This window comes from Protobothrops mucrosquamatus, unplaced genomic scaffold, assembly GCF_001527695.2.
Source record: "Protobothrops mucrosquamatus isolate PMUCROS unplaced genomic scaffold, P.Mucros_1.0 scaffold1133, whole genome shotgun sequence".
Classification (NCBI taxonomy): domain Eukaryota; kingdom Metazoa; phylum Chordata; class Lepidosauria; order Squamata; family Viperidae; genus Protobothrops; species Protobothrops mucrosquamatus.
The window spans coordinates 592,327-610,007 of NW_015387351.1; the positions used below are offsets into that span (position 1 = coordinate 592,327).

Consider the following 17,681-nt stretch of genomic DNA (forward strand, 5'->3'; position numbering starts at 1 on the left):
CAGCCATGCTGGCCTAGACAATACATATAAGAATCAGTTGGCCAAATTTCCTTCATAATAAGAAATAATGTTGCTAGAGTGAGCAGATGCAAAAGTAAGGCTGGTTTTCTTTCTCTTTTTAATAGTGAAGTAGGAGTTATCAATATGGCCAATATTTACATACACAGTAGAGCATGGTGGAATGATAATGAAAGTCTACTCGCCAAAGAGTTCCATTAAGGGCCTTTTCCCATGTTACTGAGTACATTCCTTCAAAAATTGTGTCCAGCCCTCATTCTTTCTATTTTTCAAGGTTTTCCCCCTGAGTCAGGCCTTTTAGGTTTGAACAAATGGTTTTAAATCCTTCACAATGTTTTAAGTATGTTTTCATTTTTTTTTATTGTTAGGTGTCTTGACTGCTTTCCAGGTAGAAAGGAGAACTGTTGCTGATATAAAGGCCTAGGCCGCAGGGGTAGGCAACCTCGGCTCTTTTATGACTCATGGACTTCAACTCCCAGAATTCCTGAGTCAGCATAGCTGACAATTACCCTCTGTAGACATAAATGCCTAGTTCATAAATGGAAGGTGCCAATTTAGGGAAATGAAATAAGCTTTTGTCAAAATATTAATAGGAACCAGGTCAGACAAGTTGGAACATAAATTTATTTTCTGGTTATTTTCCAACTCATAGAGATAGCCCTATTTAGCCTCCAATGGTCAGATCAGCTCAACATTTCCATGACTGCTTTACTTTGAAAAGAATTGAGACAAATTGAAGAGAATACAGAGAAGGCTAGTGACAATTATCAGTAAGCTGGAAACCAAGGTCTAAGAAGAGGGAATGAAGAGAGTAGGTGTGTTTAATCTTGAGAGAAGAATGAATTGTAAAGTGATACTGTACTGTGACACTATTCAGGATCACATACAAAAACGCTGCAGAGAGTTCTCTATTATCGTAAAACGCAGGATGATAAATTCTAACTGGATGTATTCATGCAGAAATTAGCTAGTAATGTCTCACAAATACTATAATTTAGATTCCTGCACTCAGAGAAGGATTGGCCTAAAAAGTGCCTTCTAATTCTTTGACTTTATGAAATGGTTGTTAGATAAGAGCTTCAGAGCTTACTGTGTATTGTCAATTAAATAATGAAACAAGAGTTCTGGAATCCAATGTAATAAAGTAGTACAAATCTGTACTAACATTTCAGTTAGCATTAGTATTGTGTATTTAGGGCCTGCTTATATCTAAGCAAAGTACAAGACTTATTTTTCATAGAACAGTAGTTCATATGGTTGATAGGAATTGCAGAATTACTGTAGTGAAGATGTGAATTCAGTTGGGCTATTTGTGTTACTGTAGTGATAATGTAAAGAAATTTCTACTGTATTGCTTAGTGTGAGTAAATTAGACCTAAAGGGCTCTTTAGACTATATGCTTAGCATACCCTTTCCTTTCCGCGAAGCAGAGTGAGCCAATTTGTACTGTATCAGGTAACAGAGGTAATGAGCCTGAAAGCAGTAAGAAAGTACTGGAGGGTACAGCCATGACCGCCGTTCATCTGTTCTGTGTCCTCTTCGTGGCCTCCTGGCTTCAAATTTGGTCAGAAATTCTGCCCTGATACTACAGTGTTAGTAAAATTTGTCTGCTGACTTTTTATACATGAAGTGTTGATGACATCTTGTTTCAGGAGGCAGTAAAATTTTGTGGCTGACCTTGACCTGGAATAATGTATTTATTTTAATTGGAGTGGCAACCATATTAATGAAAGGAAGAGTTATAATTGTGCCATTTAGAAATGTATCATGTTTATTTTTGATGTGATTGTGTTAGCCTCCTTTAAAAAGGTCTCTATTAATCCATCATAAATTGCATGGTACACCAGCTTGCAGGTGTAAAGGAAATCAAACCACTGTATTTCTTTTGAGTCTTGTTTTGGTCAACTTAAAGAAAGCATCTTGTAATATCCAGATTGTAATTCATAGGCAATTCTTATACATTAGATACTACTAATGATTCCAGTAAGCTTCAGAATCTGATGGCCTCTTTAAAGCTAATATGTTTATTATATCACAGGTTTTTATATTCCATTGTAATTATTGTGCAATATTCCTAAACAGTAAGATCAATGGAACCAATTTAGCCAGAAATATGGTAAGCTACAATTGTTCTGTTAGTAGCCAAATGCACATACAGTATATGTAAAATGTATATACCATAGCTGATGTAATTACAAAACTCTTGGCAGCTCACAAAAAAAAGAACACTAAATAAAATAAAATAAAACATAGACCTAAAATAAACAAAACCCAAATCCTAAATTTGGCACCCAGACCTTAGAGCTGGATATAATGCCTACCTTGTTCTTTCTATATAATTATATACTCTATACCCATATTCAGCTAGAGAAAAATGGGTGCATACAGTATAATAAATGAATAAATTGTGCATACACCTGCACATATGCATAGTGGTGGTACTGTCATGGTGAGGCCCAAGAGATGTTGGATGCAGAAAGTACAGTTATTAATAGTAGCAGAATAGCCATTGTTAATGATAAAACAGAAATCCTGGCATTCATAAGATGATTAATTTTATAGAATGATCCTTTAAAAACATCACACAGAGGGCAGAAATAAAGTTCCTGATATTTGCAAAATGTACAATAAGTTTGAGAGACTCAGCCATGTTAGTTTCTTGCAGGAAAAATACCTTGAAGAATTTATTTACTGCATAAGTATCCTACACTATACTCTACTTGATGAAATTAAAACACTGCCAAGAACTTTTGTATATGAAATAGACTGCCTAAAATATTATAAATGACCAAATGTAATTTGAACAAGGCAGAAATCACAGGGAATCCCATTTTCAATTGACCTGCTTCCTATTTCTTTTCACTTCTTTATGTCTGAATGATAGTTAGCTAGATTATAGACTGGAGTATTTTAGTGAATTACTGGATTGTTTTGCAATCATCAACTATGTTTTTATCCCAACTGTTTATAATAAGAAAAAGGTGTCTGTCTGTCCATCCATCCTCTTTCTATCCATCCATCTATCCATCCATCCACTCCCCTACCCATCCTTTTCTGTAGGCTACTGTATTAGAATCTGTGGAATGTAGTAGCTCAGCTACACCAGGTCATTTTTGCCACTGAAGAAACAATGTCCATTTGACTGTGCTCCAGGCCACTTATTCAGTTTGATGGGCTTCTTTGGCAAAATATTATGCAGATCCCAGATCTCTAGAGCAGTGTTTCTCAATCTTGGCGACTTGAAGATGTGTGAACTTCAACACCCAACATTCTCCAACCAACATGGCTGGCTAGGGAATTCTAGAAATTCACATATCTTAAACTTCCCAAAATTGACTGCTGCTATAGAGTCTACCCTTGCCTGTGCATGTTCATCATGTACATTAATGGTTATGTACAGCATGTGTGTGTTTGAGTGAGAAATAGCATGTAATTCCAAGGTTAGAGCTATCTTAAAATGCTCACTTTGCACAAAGAACCAAAGTTCAGAGACTTGTACCTGGCCAGGTTCAAATCTTTTTCAGGTTTTTTGCTAGGATGTCCATAACCTTGAGGACTTGATTTTGTAATAGGAAGAAATGAGCTTAGATGAAATTATAATTTCTGAAAGTACTGCATGTATTTTGAGCAAAATGTGCCAAAAAGAAACAACCATTTGTTCCAAAAGCTAGGAGCTCTTCCCAGAAATCTACCACATCACTCCATTAAATGCATACCATGTGATGTTTCTTAACCTAAATTCTTGCCTCCGAGCAGGTACAAAATATCACAAAGAGCATTAAAGAGGAACAGTGATGGTTTTGAAGAAGGAATAACATTAAGCATCTCTTTTACTTCCAGAAATAGAATGCCATTCTTCTCCACTTCTACTGTCAATTAGGAAAGGGAGCATTCAGCTGGGATAGATTAAAGTATAAAGATGCTTGATAATTTAGCACTGCAGACAGCTGACTCCTTTGTATAACTTGGAATGATAGATGTCCACTCCACTATCAATAATGAGATACGTTAAATTAGCAGTATGTGCCCAGATTTGCTCTCCATGGGTGGTCATTGAAATCTAATCTTGCTTCTGTTATACGGGTAGTTCTGAACTTACGACCACAATTGAGCCCAAAACCTCTGTTGCTAGGTGAGACAGTTTTCGCCATTGTTACCTTAGTAACATGGTTGTTAAGTGAATCTGGCTCCCCATTGGCTTTGCTTGACAGAACGTCTCAAAAAGTGATCACATGGCCCTGGGACATTGCAAGTGTCATAAATAAGAACCAGTCGCCAAATTTTGATTATGTGACCATGGGGATGTTGCAACGATCGTTAAGTGTGAAAAATGGTCAAAAGGTCACTTTTTTCAGTGCCATTGTAACTTTGAACGGTCTCTAAATGAACCGTTGTAAGCCGAGGATTGTAACTGATTCTTTGATAGGCTTATTTGCGCATACATGCAGGCTGAGTGCTCACAACAATAATATCCCAAGAGATCCCAATTTCTAAAGCAAGAATAGGATTTGTGGCTTTTAAAATATGCTGAATCACAACTGCTTGCCTCCTGGTTGGAGCACCTGGAGATGTATTTTGCATTTTAGTAGCATTCAGGCCAAAGAAACAAGTAGTGCTTGTTTTTTCATGTTACATGTCCGCTCAGAGTGCTTGATCCCCCTGACTGACTTCTTTGGGGGGAAAAATTGATAATCTGCACCAAATCTTCTTCTTTGAAAATTAAAACAAAACTGGCGATTTCAGCTCTCATTTAGGGGGATCATAAAAGTCATTGTGAGAGGACAGTTTCTTTGGTAATTCTGTTTTAAGGGATGTTACTTCAGTTTTATATCAATATTTAATGGAATATCTCTTCACTTTTTCATTAAATTTCTGTTGTTTTATTCTGTAAAACTACCATTAAAAAAACATTAGCAGTATGAAGAGATATGTAAAATCATCCCACTTCTGCCTTTTCTAAGATCCCTAACTGTAATCTTCCAGTTCCTCCAACTGTTCTTCAAATTTTAGCTTCCAGTCCCCTAAACACTTTTGCTGCTCTTTTCTGCAGTTTTTTCCAGAGTCTCAACATCTTTTTTATATTGTGGTGACCAAAACTGGATGCAATATTCCAAGTGTGGTTTTACCAAGGCATTATATAGTGGTACTAACACTTCACGTGATTTTGACTCCATTCCTCTGTTAATGTAGCCTAGGATTGCATTGGCTTTTTTGGTGGTGGCAGCACACTGCTGGCTCATACTTAAGTGATTGTCTGAGTGAACTCAGGAGAAAGATTCTGCAATTTTCTTCACAGCCTCTTCTCTGTACCTATGATCTGACAGGTATTTTTTTGATCACATGTCTACTACTCTTCTGAAACATTGCAAACTCAAGTTCAAAGATAGCCAGGCTGATGAGTCATAGCCATGAAAAAAAAATCATGGGATGAAACAGTAAAGTTCTCTCTTGATGTACCGGCTCCAGATGATGCCCCCCCCCTCCTGATGCTGTTACTGTCAGATTCTTGTTTCAGAAATAGCACCTCCCCATTCAGAGCTACACAAGGAGCCTAACAAGTGATAAAATCTGTAATTTTTTTCAATTAGTTTTTATTAAAGAAGTTTTATATAAAGTGTAAAACAATAATTTAAAGAAAAGTAAAAATAAAAAAGTGATAAGTAAATAGAAGAGGAAAGAAAAAGAAACAAAGAAATGGCTTCTGATCTTTATATTTTGATTGTTTATATTTTATTCTCTTGCTAAGGTTACATCATTGCTCCCTTCTTTCCATATTCTATCCTGTATAATAATCAGATCCATAAATTACATGTTCTTTTTGTTTTATTTCAGCAAAAAGTCCATAAGGGGTTTCCAGTTACTGACAACTGTAATTGTTGCCTTTCCTCTGGTCAAGTAAGTTAATTTTGCCATCTCTGCAAATTCTGTCATCTTCACCAACCATTCCTCTGTTGTGGGTATTTCAGCATCTTTCTATCTTTGTGCTTATAATGTAATTGGAGGGAGGGAAGCAAAACCACCGATTGCTTTCTTTAGTCTGTCAGTTCAACATCTGTTGCCAGATGCATTCCTGTGACAGACTGGAAATCGGCAATGAGATAGTTGCAATTTGTACCCCCTCAAGGAGTGGGATACAGCACTTTAATGTGCTCTGAAGCAGAGTCCTGAAAGTACTGTCTTGAAATTCCCCCTGGATGCGTTATCTTCAGCATGACAGGCACTTTGGATATTCAGCATTGATTTTTTTTTGTACAGAAGCCCTATTCTACCTGTGTGACAGTAATAATAATATTAAAAAAACTTTCTCCGGTGTGATGGCCACACTGGAGAAAGTTTTCCTAAAACAGCTTTTCCCAAATGGATGTCCTCCAAACATTTTGGGACTACAGATCTCAGAATTTTCAGCCAGTGTTGCCTAATTATTTTAGGAACTGTAGTCTCAATACAGATGCAGGATAGCCAATTTGGAAAAGGAAGAATTTTAAGGATCAAAGGTCACTTAAGAACAGCTGGTGATGGGGTAACAACAAATGAGCCATCAGGCATTGACATTGCTGCAAAATGTCCTCCCTTTTTGCTCTCTCTCTCTCTCTCTCTCTCACTCTCTCTCTCTCTCTCTCTCTCTTACACACACACACACACACACACACACACACACACACACACTTTTTCCGCCACAAAATAATGTCTACCCGTAAGTAATAATGTTTAATCTACCCAGTAACACCCAGCTGTATTTTATTACAGAAGATACAATACAATACAGTATTCTTTATTGGTCAAGTGTGATTGGACATACAAGGAATTTATCTCTGGTGCAGAAACTCTCAGTGAACATACAAAAACTAAGTAATATAATCATAAGATACCAATAGTAGAAGGTAATAGGAAAGATGAGAAGGATAATAGTAATACAGCCCTACTCCGTGGATGAATATCCTTAGACATAAAACAGTGCTGTGGGAATTAGATGTTCACAGAGTGATGCAGAAATTATGATCATGCCTTGAATTTAAAACTCCTTTATTTTATTTATTTATTACTTAAATAGATTTATATGGTCACCCACCTTGCACACAGTGACTCCAGCTGGTGTACAACATTAAACAACACTTTACTCAGGTGCTAGAGCTGGAAAACAGATTTGTATGCCAGGAATATAGAAGCACTTGTAAATCATGCAGCGCTGTTATGGATATAGAAAAATGGTATCAGTTGTGTGTTTATAACAGTATGACCTAATAAATACTGTTAACAGAAACAGTAAGCACCCGTGAGACCATTAGATTTAAGATCTAAAATTACCTAGCCATTCCATTCAAACAGCTTCTATTATCTGAAAGCTTCATAATCTTCCTCAACGGCCTCTGGAGGCTACTGCTAAACGCAGGAATTTGTAATAGGACAGTTGTAATTACTGAATTATAATTAATGACTGAAGAATAATCTGTGTGAATTTATAGTTAGCTGGACATTTTGAGTTTCGGTTTGGTAATCAAAACCCAACTACGATAAATTACTTACTACGATAAACAAAATTTTTTATCGTAAACGTCGGAAAAAATATGTAAAAGTTTCATAGTTAAATGTACAAATAAACAGGAGTATTACCTTGACTAGGATAGAACCCTTGAAAAACAACGAACCTTATCATTTTGAATATATGATATATATACACCTTCGAGGGTGGGGCGCACGCACTTAGCATCGGCGAAATGGAGGGTGGGGACGTGACTGCTGGGTTACAGCCCGAGCCGGATTGGATGGGGGCGAACAAGGAGCAGAAGAGGGGACAACTAGATGGCACTTGTGTGCCAGGTGAGGCTAAGCGCCCTCACGGTGAACGGACACGGAGGAATGGGGGTGTGAGTGTCAATGCAAGGATAGTTAATGAGAGTGATGAGGGGCATACATCGATTGATTATCCAGGACCCGTCACGAGATCTAGGGCCCGGGCCCAGGCGTTGGCTGGCCTATAAATGGTTTCTCCCATTGAGTTATTCTTTACCCTGATGATGTTGGTAGGATCCAACGAAAGCTAGGTCCTTTTTAATATTCTTTTAAAGGTTTTTAATGTTTTATTAAAACTTTTAATTGTTTTACAACCTCCTGGTGCTCACGTTTTGTTTCCTACTATGGATATACCCAGGAGTCACTCGTTTGTCTTCAGTGTTATTTTTAACCATACTATATATAGGGTGTTCAAAAAGACTTCTCTCTCTCCCATATTTAGGCTGACAGGGTGTTCAAAAAGTACTCATCCTCTTCCCCTGTCTCTTGTAGCTAACAAAGCGAGAAAGAGCCTGTGGCCTAAGGGGCTAATGCTTCTGCTTAACATGCAGACAGCCCAGGTTCGAATCTCAGAAGGGTATGTCTGACTGATGAAAACCAAATAAGGTTAGAAATAGCTATCTCAGTACTCCCTTAATTCTTTGTTAGCAATCCAAATTTTGAATATATATATATACATACTATAGTATATACTATATACTAACATATAAAAATATGGTGAAGTTGGTGTCTCCCTAACCCCAGAAGTACAAAAGAAAGCCTCAAATTTGCAGAACTATCCAGTTAGGCAGGATGTGAGGTGCATAGAAATAATGTTTGTGAGTTAGTCAAAAATATGAGTACCAAACGTTGAAATCAACACTAGTTATATACGGTTGGAAAGGAGACCCTAAAGTTCCACAGTATATTTATAAAGGAGATTAACATAGGGAACACTCTATTTAGTTCTACTCTCTAACCGGGATTCAGTGGGTTAGACAAAGGTACTGACTCACTTAAACTTGGACCCAGAGAAAGGTCAGGATCTGCAATATCCTAATTAGCCACCATCCTAATCTGTGACTTTATACCATTTCCAAAAATGTTGTCCCCCAAATCTATTGGTCTGCAACATCAACTATTCCCCAAAAAAGCAATAGTCAACCCAGTTAGAGAACATGAAGCTCATAAAAGGAGTTCTAGTTTAATGTATAAGTGCTACCATAGTGTTGGAGAGATAAGGGAGAATCCAGCATCTAAACAAGACTAACTTCTACACCTTTCTAGTTAGAGGTATGCCTTATTGGGAATAATTTCCAAGGAAAGGTACATAAGATTCCACTGCAGATATCTCCTTTCCATAAAAGTGTTTTTGAGATGTTTTTGGAAAGTCAAGAAACAGAGTATTTGGTCTAGTCCTCCATTTGCTGCTTTTTCTTTTTCTTTTTCTTTTATTTCTACTTTCTTATGTTATAGGTGTCAATTTTTCCAAGCTAAAGGAGGAAGAGCCATGTCTTCACTTCTCTACAGTCCTCGTAAGTATTTTCTGGAATCTCTGAGAAACTAACAGTCCTGCAAGCCGTCCTCAATTATGAGGCCCACACATCAATTCAGTCCTTGTAGCCATTACATGTGCCCATTTACTTGTTTTCTGCTCTTTCTCTGGGCCCAAGGGTTAGGTTATGTTGCCACCATCTCACCTCATCCCAAACCATACCATACATCTTTTAAAATAAATAGGTAAATAAATGCCAGAGAAATGCCTTAAGTTTTCCATAGATGTTCCAGCTTCAAAGTAGCATGTTTCCTCATAACTAGGCCAAAGAGAATACCAATTTTATCATAAGTACAATCTGACGTGGTTTATTGTTGTTTCAATGAAGTTAGATGATCCCTGAGCATTTATTGAGAACTCTCAACTGATATAGGCATCCCCCCTCTTCTCTCCTCCCTGGCCATTGCTCTCCAAAACCAAATTGTTTTCTCCTTCATATACCAGGCTTTGAAGAGGAATCAGCCCAACTAATAACTGACAGGTGTTGGAGAAGTGCAGAATATGGTGTAAAGAGGTGATGCTATACACCAGACATGTCAAACACAAGGCCCGGGGGCCGGATGCGGCCCGTGAAGTGGTTTCATGTGGCCCGCGAAGCCATCCTGGAAACAGGCCAGCTGGGAGCCAATGTACAATTTTGTGGTGGCCATCTATGCTGAAACGCATTCAGTCTTAGCTCCACAAGGCCGTCTAGAAACAGTGAGGAACCAGCCCCTACCGCATCAGCCCCGCCCCCTGGGTGCATGCTGGGGAGGTATCACCTTTTGTGAGGAATGAAGAAATGCACCATGCCTTGGCGCTTGCCCCGGTCCCACCCCCTTCTGCCAGAGACCCTCAGATCTGTCCCACTCCTGCCCAGGCCCCCACAGGCACCCTTGACGCGAACGATGTAGAGCTGGCCATGCCCACCCAGTAGGCCACACCCACTCCATCCACACCCACCAGTAGGCCGCACCCACCTTGGCCACACACACCCGCCCCCCCCCCGAGGGCAACCACAATGCTGATGCGGCCCTCAATGAAATTGAGTTTGACACCCCTGCTATACATGTACATACATATCTGTCAGCTTTTAAAGTCTACCAATTTTTTATTTAAAAAGAATGAGTTTACAGCTTTTGTTGAAGAACACTAAATAACCCCAGCTTGACAGGGACTGCAGGATTCAGAGTGTGTGGTAGGAGAGAGATTCCCGCAACACCATGGAACCCCACTACCATGTGCCTATCAGTTGTAATATCTAACAGGGTTGTGAGAGGTGGCAGGAGAAAGGAGAAACTGACTTTGATTTATCCCTGGAATCAGAAACCAGAATAGAATAGAAGAATAGAATAGATTAGAAGAATAACTTTATTGTCCCTTTGAATGTACACTAATCGGCATACATTAAAATGAAATTTCTATGCATACAGCTCTCAAAGGGTCACCACCTCTTAAGGACATTGAACAAGCTAGGTAGCACCTCCTATTCAATCTGCTGCTGGAAACTTGTGGATATAGCACAGAGTATGTTTCAACAGATGGTTGAACCTGCAGATTTGCTACTTGCTCAAACTCACTAAGCAAATGTGATGAAAGGAAAACATCAGCCTCCTTCTGAGTGAGTCGCAGAATATGAGTGTCTGCAAACTCAGGGCCTGCTCAGCTTAAAACTTGCTCTAGGGTTGGAGAAGTTTGAAGAGACAACACATGGCAGAGGTCAACAAAGAGAAGCCTACAGTGAAAGTGCTTACTAGGACTATATAAATTAATTCTTCCACTCTCCTGTACTATCTGTTTGGGACTCAGTTCATTGCCCTGGCGGAGAAGAGAGTTGGTTCCTCAAGCAAGAAAACGTTCCTCAGAGGGAGGGAAGGAAGGAAGGAAGGGGCTAGAGACCTCTCAAGTAAAGAGTTGCTTCTGTGCCCAAAGCTGAGGCTGAAATGATTTATTGAGATTGTTGGTGTGAGACCAGAAGGAAAAGCCTCAAACTGTTGCTGTGAGATCTATTGACTTCCTTGGATAGACTCTAAATGTCACTTCTTGGTTTGGACTGCTGAAGCTCTAAAACGTCTTTTTCTCCTCAACTCTTGTCCCAGAATTTGCTTTCCATTCTAATAGTCAGCTCCCCACTACTCTGTTTATAAGGTTCCCTGACATAGTCAGTTCCATCTTCAGTCTAGCCCAGCGGTTCTCAACCTATGGGTCGCGACCCCATTTGGGGTCGATCGACCATTTCACGGGGGTCGCCAAGCAAGGCTGTCCGCCATTTTTTTACCCTTTTCCGGCGGGTGCCTTACCTCCCTTGAGCTGGGCCAGCTGGTGGTCGGCCTGCTCCGTCTCTGCCGCTTGACAGCTAGGCCTTGGCCAGCGCAGGGGGCGGAACCACGCATACATGGCACTCCCGGGCAGGGAAAGTCCTCGACTTACGACTGGTTGGGTAGTCCTCGACTTATGACCGGTTTAGTCCTCGACTTACGACCGGTTTAGTCCTCGACTGATGACCGGTTTAGTCCTCGACTTACGACCGGTTGGGGGTCGCGGCATTAAAAAGGTTGAGAACCACTGGTCTAGCCCTTGGTTAAGCAAACTAACTGGTGGATATATTCTTAGACTTTTATCTGCATATAGGAAATGTTTGGAAGCTGCAGAGTATTGAGTGAATTGCAAAGCACTGAGTATTGCAGAGCACTGAGTGAAAGGATATCTAAATTTGTGCACCTATTAAATTCACTGTTTTTTTATGGAAACAACTGTATATACAAATACTGCACACAAATAATAGATATGCATTCCAGTTAGCAAAAATATGACATTTTAAATTGTGTACCCGGTTGTATCAGATTTTGTTCACTCAGGAATTTATTGAAGCACAAACATTGATCAGAGTGCCTAACATTTCCATTTAATTGTATATAGTTGTTACTGTACTAGAACCAGCACCCTCCCTGACTTGAAATGTCCCATCCTCTGCTCAGGTATTCAACTGGATGACAATCTTGTTCAAATGCAACAAGGAACAATGATGCGCAAGGTGAAATCCAAGAACTGGAAGAAACAACGCTACTTCCTGTTACAGCAGGACTGCATGACGGTCTGGTACAAATCTAAGATGTCTGGCAAAGCCAAATCAGCCTGTGAGTTTGACTACCTGCACCATATTATTTGCCACAGGGCTGATTCTCGGGAACATTGTCTTTGAGTGTGGGCTTTCAAATCCTGTAAGTGCAGAATAGAAAAATTGGGAAATCTTGCACAAATTTACCCACAACCTACATAAAAATGTTTGTGAGTTCCAATCCTGAGAAGGATTCAGGGCACACAATAAGGACAAAAAAACAAATAAGGCTAATGTAAGTATTGGTTTCCCAGATCCAGAGGAGAAGATAAAGTTTTCATAATGTTGGGAATTATTGGGAATGTAGATGCATATGTCCATATGTGTGCTCTCAAGCCTCACAATTTCTCATGTGCGTGACATTTTCTAGAATAAATTTTGTAAGGTTTGTTTAAAATGTTCATCTTTGAGAAAACAGGCGTTTGGGATGTAGCTGAAACCATCCCCACTGCTTGATTGTCTATGTAGTGGAATTACCATTGCTACTTCGGCTAGTGGATATTATGCAATTGATCTCATCTAGAGGATACCAAACAGAAGAATGTTGAATAGAGTAACTTCAGGCATCAAATATATCGTACCAAATTGCCAATTAAAGATATTTTTGTTGCATGTTATTGTATCTCCCATAGAGGCATGGAGTACCTTCTTGACATTTTTCTGCTGCTGAATTTGTGGCATCCTGGATGCATTCATCTTCTCTTCAACTAGTAATGAGAATCGTACTCTGGGGTTATGCTAGATATATTTTTATTCATTTTATTTAATTTATGTACTTGGCTCTAATTAAAAAAAACCAGTCACTTTGATTTCACCATTTGTGTTTATGTGCAGCCCGGATAGAGAAGAAAGGAATGCTTTTATAACTTAAGTTCAACCCTCTATGTCAGGGGTCTTCAAACTTGGCCCTTTTATGACTTGTGGACTTCAACTCCCAGAATTCCTCAACCAGGCACGCTGGCTGAGGAATTCTGGGAGTTGAAGTCCACAAGTCATAAAAGGGCCAAGTTTGAAGACCCCTGCTCTATGTAAAGGCTTATCTTTTCTGTTTATTCTTCTCTCAAGTTTCTGTAAGTGATGTGGAGACAATCCGTGAAGGACATCAATCGGAGGTGCTGCGAAGTCTGGCTGAGGAGTTCCCTGCTGATTGCTGTTTCACTGTTGTCTTCCATGGGCGGCGAAGCAATCTCGATCTCATTGCTAGTTCAGCTGAGGAGGCTCAGTGTTGGATTCAAGGTTTGCGGCGCCTCATAAAGACGGTCGTTAACATGGATCAAAAAGAAAGGCTTGATCAATATCCTTACTTTTAATTACCTGCTGTTTCTTTCAGTGCCTTTCCCACAAAAGGGAAAAAAAGGAAATATCTTTATTTCAGTTCGTTATTTTAACCATTAGTTAAAAATATAATACTTAGCTAAAAGATAATACTTTCTTCCCTTTATAAAATATACTGTAGGAAACAAACAGCCGAAAGAGTTTTCTCTTCCATTGCAATTCCAGATCCCTTCCATGACAATCTGTCCTGTACTAACAAGGTGTCAATTTGTGCTCGTTTCCAGGGTGTTTTGTTTTGACAAAAGTATACCATGCTTGTCTGCTCTGATCCTATGAGTCTCTTTTCCTTAATCCACACCTGGGTTGCACATGGATTTGTGACTGGTTTTTAAAAGCTGATAAAGACAACGATGGTCGCATGAACTTCAAAGAGGTGCAGCACTTGCTTAGGATGATGAATGTCGATATGAATGAAGAACATGCCTTCCAGCTCTTCCAGGTAAATCTGTATGAGCCAAAGTGGAGAACATGTGGAGCTAAGTTACATAAAAGCCATTCTTCTGTTAGTTCATAAGAAGGCACATTGCCACCATCATCTACTGATGAGAGTGCAGATATCCTAGCCTCTCTTGCTCTCTGCACATAATGTTTATCCTCAGACTTGGTTGTTCGATTTGTTTCCAATGAGGCTATTTATATCCCAATGGAATATCCATTCGGCTGTGGCTCCTTGCCAATCTAAATGCTTTGTTTTCTGGAATACAATTACACCGGCCAACCTGACACCGTCGGTCATCAGTTTAATCCTCTCTTCCTCAGTCAGCATGGTGGATGGAAGTGGTAGAATTTGTAGCCTGGCACTTTTAAAATACTACAATCAGTTGTAAAATTGAGCGACAAAAGGGCCAACCAACAATTAGATGGCTTCCGTTTTCTTATCTCGTCTGCTTAAAGTAAAGGCAAGTCCATTAGGTGAGGTTCATGCAAAACACGGTAACCCACAGTTCATGCAATAGCAGCAAAGCAGCAATGGTATTAGCCTTCCTCTGTTGCTGAATTGAACTGCTCTGCAGCCATCCTTGTATTAACAAAAAATATGAACCAGCATGAAATTTGTCTTCCCTTTGTCAATCCCTATTTCCCCTTCTATTGCCTCAATCACTACCAACCACCTGATTTCCTTCCAAATCCTAATAGATGTTATACAAGTTTTCTTCAGATAGGATCAGAATTGTAGAAAATGTCAACCCAGTGGCACTGAGTCGTTAGAACCTCATGACCAACTGGCCATGAGAGAAACTGTGGGATGTAGAAGAACATTAAGGATATACTCTGTGTGCTCTCTCTTTTGTGAGGTTGCTTATTTCAGGTCACTTTTATTTCCCTTTCTTCCTTGGCACATGCACGCACATGTACATACTATATAGTTTTTCATTCAGTGTCTTGTAACCATTCACTAGTTTTGCACTAGACTTTGCCTATCCTATCCTATATATTTCCTGAAAAATAAATCTTTTTTCTTTTGTAAAGTATACTTCATTAATTTGTTCAAGTCCAATTTTCCTACCTCTGGAATCCTTACATATGCCTACAGCATACTTCAGTTTTTAAGAAGAAGGAATACATTGGGTGGTTGAAATTTATCTCATTCATGTGTCAGAAGTAAAGTCTTCATCCTGGTTCATCCAAACCGGGAATAAATAAGCAACATGGCGACTGCTTTGGGAAGATGGTTACAGTTTATTGAAGAAGCAGAAAGATGGTCCTTGCAGGAAAGAGCAGAGGAGAGAAGGGCTGAGCACATGGGCAAGGGGTTTTTTATATCCTCTCTAGCCTGTTGTTTGGAAGTTTCCTGTTCCTGTGGCATGAACTTTGAGGCTATTTTCTGTGTCACGTATTCTGACCTGAGCTTAGGTGTGCCTCTCTGGTATACTTGATGGTAATGGGTTAGTCCTATTATGTCCCAAAAGTCATATCCTGCTTCCCTGGTGATGGGGCTAATGACTCCTAGAGTTTGGGTGGGGTATGCAGATTTTAAGTCCCTTTGTCTTTTTGAGTTCCCTGGCTCCAGCCTTTCTGATGGTTTTACATTTGCATTTGTATAGGGCTGGCTACTGCTTGGGGCAAAGAGATGAGGCCAGGGTTGGTTTTTGGTTTTAAAAATCCTTTTGAGGAAAAATATATTTTTCTGCCCTTTTAATATTTCCTTCTCTGGGCTAACTTCCCTCACATGGATTCAAGATGAAATGAAAGCAACATTGTGGGAACTAGCAAACAAAGAGACATTGCTAGGGCATTTTTGCTCTTCAGTCCAAGTGAAGAAAGGCCCTTAATTCCACAGGCTCCTTCAGTGGGCAGGATAACTTGTTTGGCTTGGTTTGATTGTTTTGTTCTACTTCCTGCATAAGGAAACCATTGGTTAGAGCCCTCCATTCCTTACAGATGGCTGACAAATCAGAAACAGGGTCGCTGGAGGGAGAGGAATTTGTGCTGTTCTACAAAGCACTAACTCAGCGGGATGAGGTGCTTGAGATTTTCAAGGAGTATTCTGAAGATGGGAAGAAGCTGACCCTCTTGGAATTTGTGGACTTCTTGCAACAGGAGCAGATGGAAATTGAGGGCACTGATGAGCTTGCAATGGAACTGATTGACAGATATGAACCATCTGAGACTGGTGAGTTGGTGGAGTAACAAAAGGAGAACCGATGGATCTGTAACCCAGCCTCCAGAGTTGGCACAAGTTGTTGCTGGAGTGCTCAATGATATATCCAAGGTGTGACTTTCTAGTGTTAGCAGAATTCCCCAAAACCAGCATTGCTTTTTAAAACCAGTTATATAACCCCATTGTCATAGAGACTGCTAAGACCAGTTCTTTCCTGATCGATCAAAGACTCCTACTTCATAGTTTTTATTTAATTCAGTGTCTGTCCCTTAGCAGGGCCTTTATTTTGAAAGCCCTATCAATTTCTGTTCCTTCTCACCAACTTTTTTTTCCAATAGGCAAAGCTCGCCATATACTGAGCCCAGATGGATTCCTCATGTATCTTTGCTCACCAGACGGCTCCATCTTCAACCCTGAGCACAGGAAGATTTTCCAGGATATGTCTCAGCCTCTTGGCCATTATTTTATCTCTTCCTCTCACAACACGTATCTGATTGAAGACCAGCTGCGAGGACAAAGCAGTGTTGAAGGATACATCAGGTATCAAAATGAAAGGAGAGATGAGAAAGCAACTGCATCAGGAGTCCTTTCAGCGACAGAGCCAAACATTAATTTTGTTTCCCCTTATATTTCCAAAATGATTACTTATGTGTGCATGTGGGAATTCTTTATCATTTAATAAGTATGGGTAGTCGTCGACTTACAACCACAACTGAGCCCAAAATTTCTGTTGTTGAGACATTTGTTAAGTGAGTTTTGCCCCATTTTATGACCTTTCTTGCCACAGTGGTTAAGTGAATCACTGCCGTGATTAAGTTAGTGACACGGTTGTTAAGTGAATCCGGCTTCCCCATTGACTTTGCTTGTCAGACGGTCGTCAGACGGTCATCATGATCCCAGGATACTGCAACCGTCATAAATATGAATGAATGGCCAGGTGTCCAAATTTTGATCGCATGTCGATGGAGATGCTGCAATGGGCATAAGTGTAAAAAATGGTCATAAGTCATTTTTTTTCAGTGCCGTTGTAACTTCAGATAGTCACAAATGAATGGCTGCAAATCGAGGACTACCTGTAATGATGCAACAAGCACATCAGAATGCTTGTTGCATGCAGTAGTCACGGACAAAAAACTATTCAAATTATTTAAGTTGAGAACGTTTTTACAGGGGTGTTTTAATAAATTTTTAGGGGGAACCAGGGTGGATGGGAGGGGGGAGGCTCCCCTTAGGTCAGGACCAGCCATGTCTGGGGGTAGCGAGGGAGAAAGGGTGGGGGGAGAGGGTGGGGGATTGAAGGAGGA

General features: G+C 39.9%; 1 protein-coding gene across 1 annotated transcript in view; it reads left to right on the top strand.

The window, feature by feature from the left end:
- The first annotated feature begins 9,298 nt into the window (after nt 1-9,298).
- Nucleotides 9,299-17,681, top strand: part of PLCD4 (phospholipase C delta 4) — a 23,025-nt gene continuing 14,642 nt past the window's right edge. Inside the window, 6 exon segments of the mRNA XM_029284950.1 lie at nt 9,299-9,323; nt 12,301-12,459; nt 13,506-13,734; nt 14,085-14,214; nt 16,158-16,389; nt 16,716-16,917. Coding sequence (XP_029140783.1) covers nt 9,299-9,323; nt 12,301-12,459; nt 13,506-13,734; nt 14,085-14,214; nt 16,158-16,389; nt 16,716-16,917 — 977 coding nt within the window.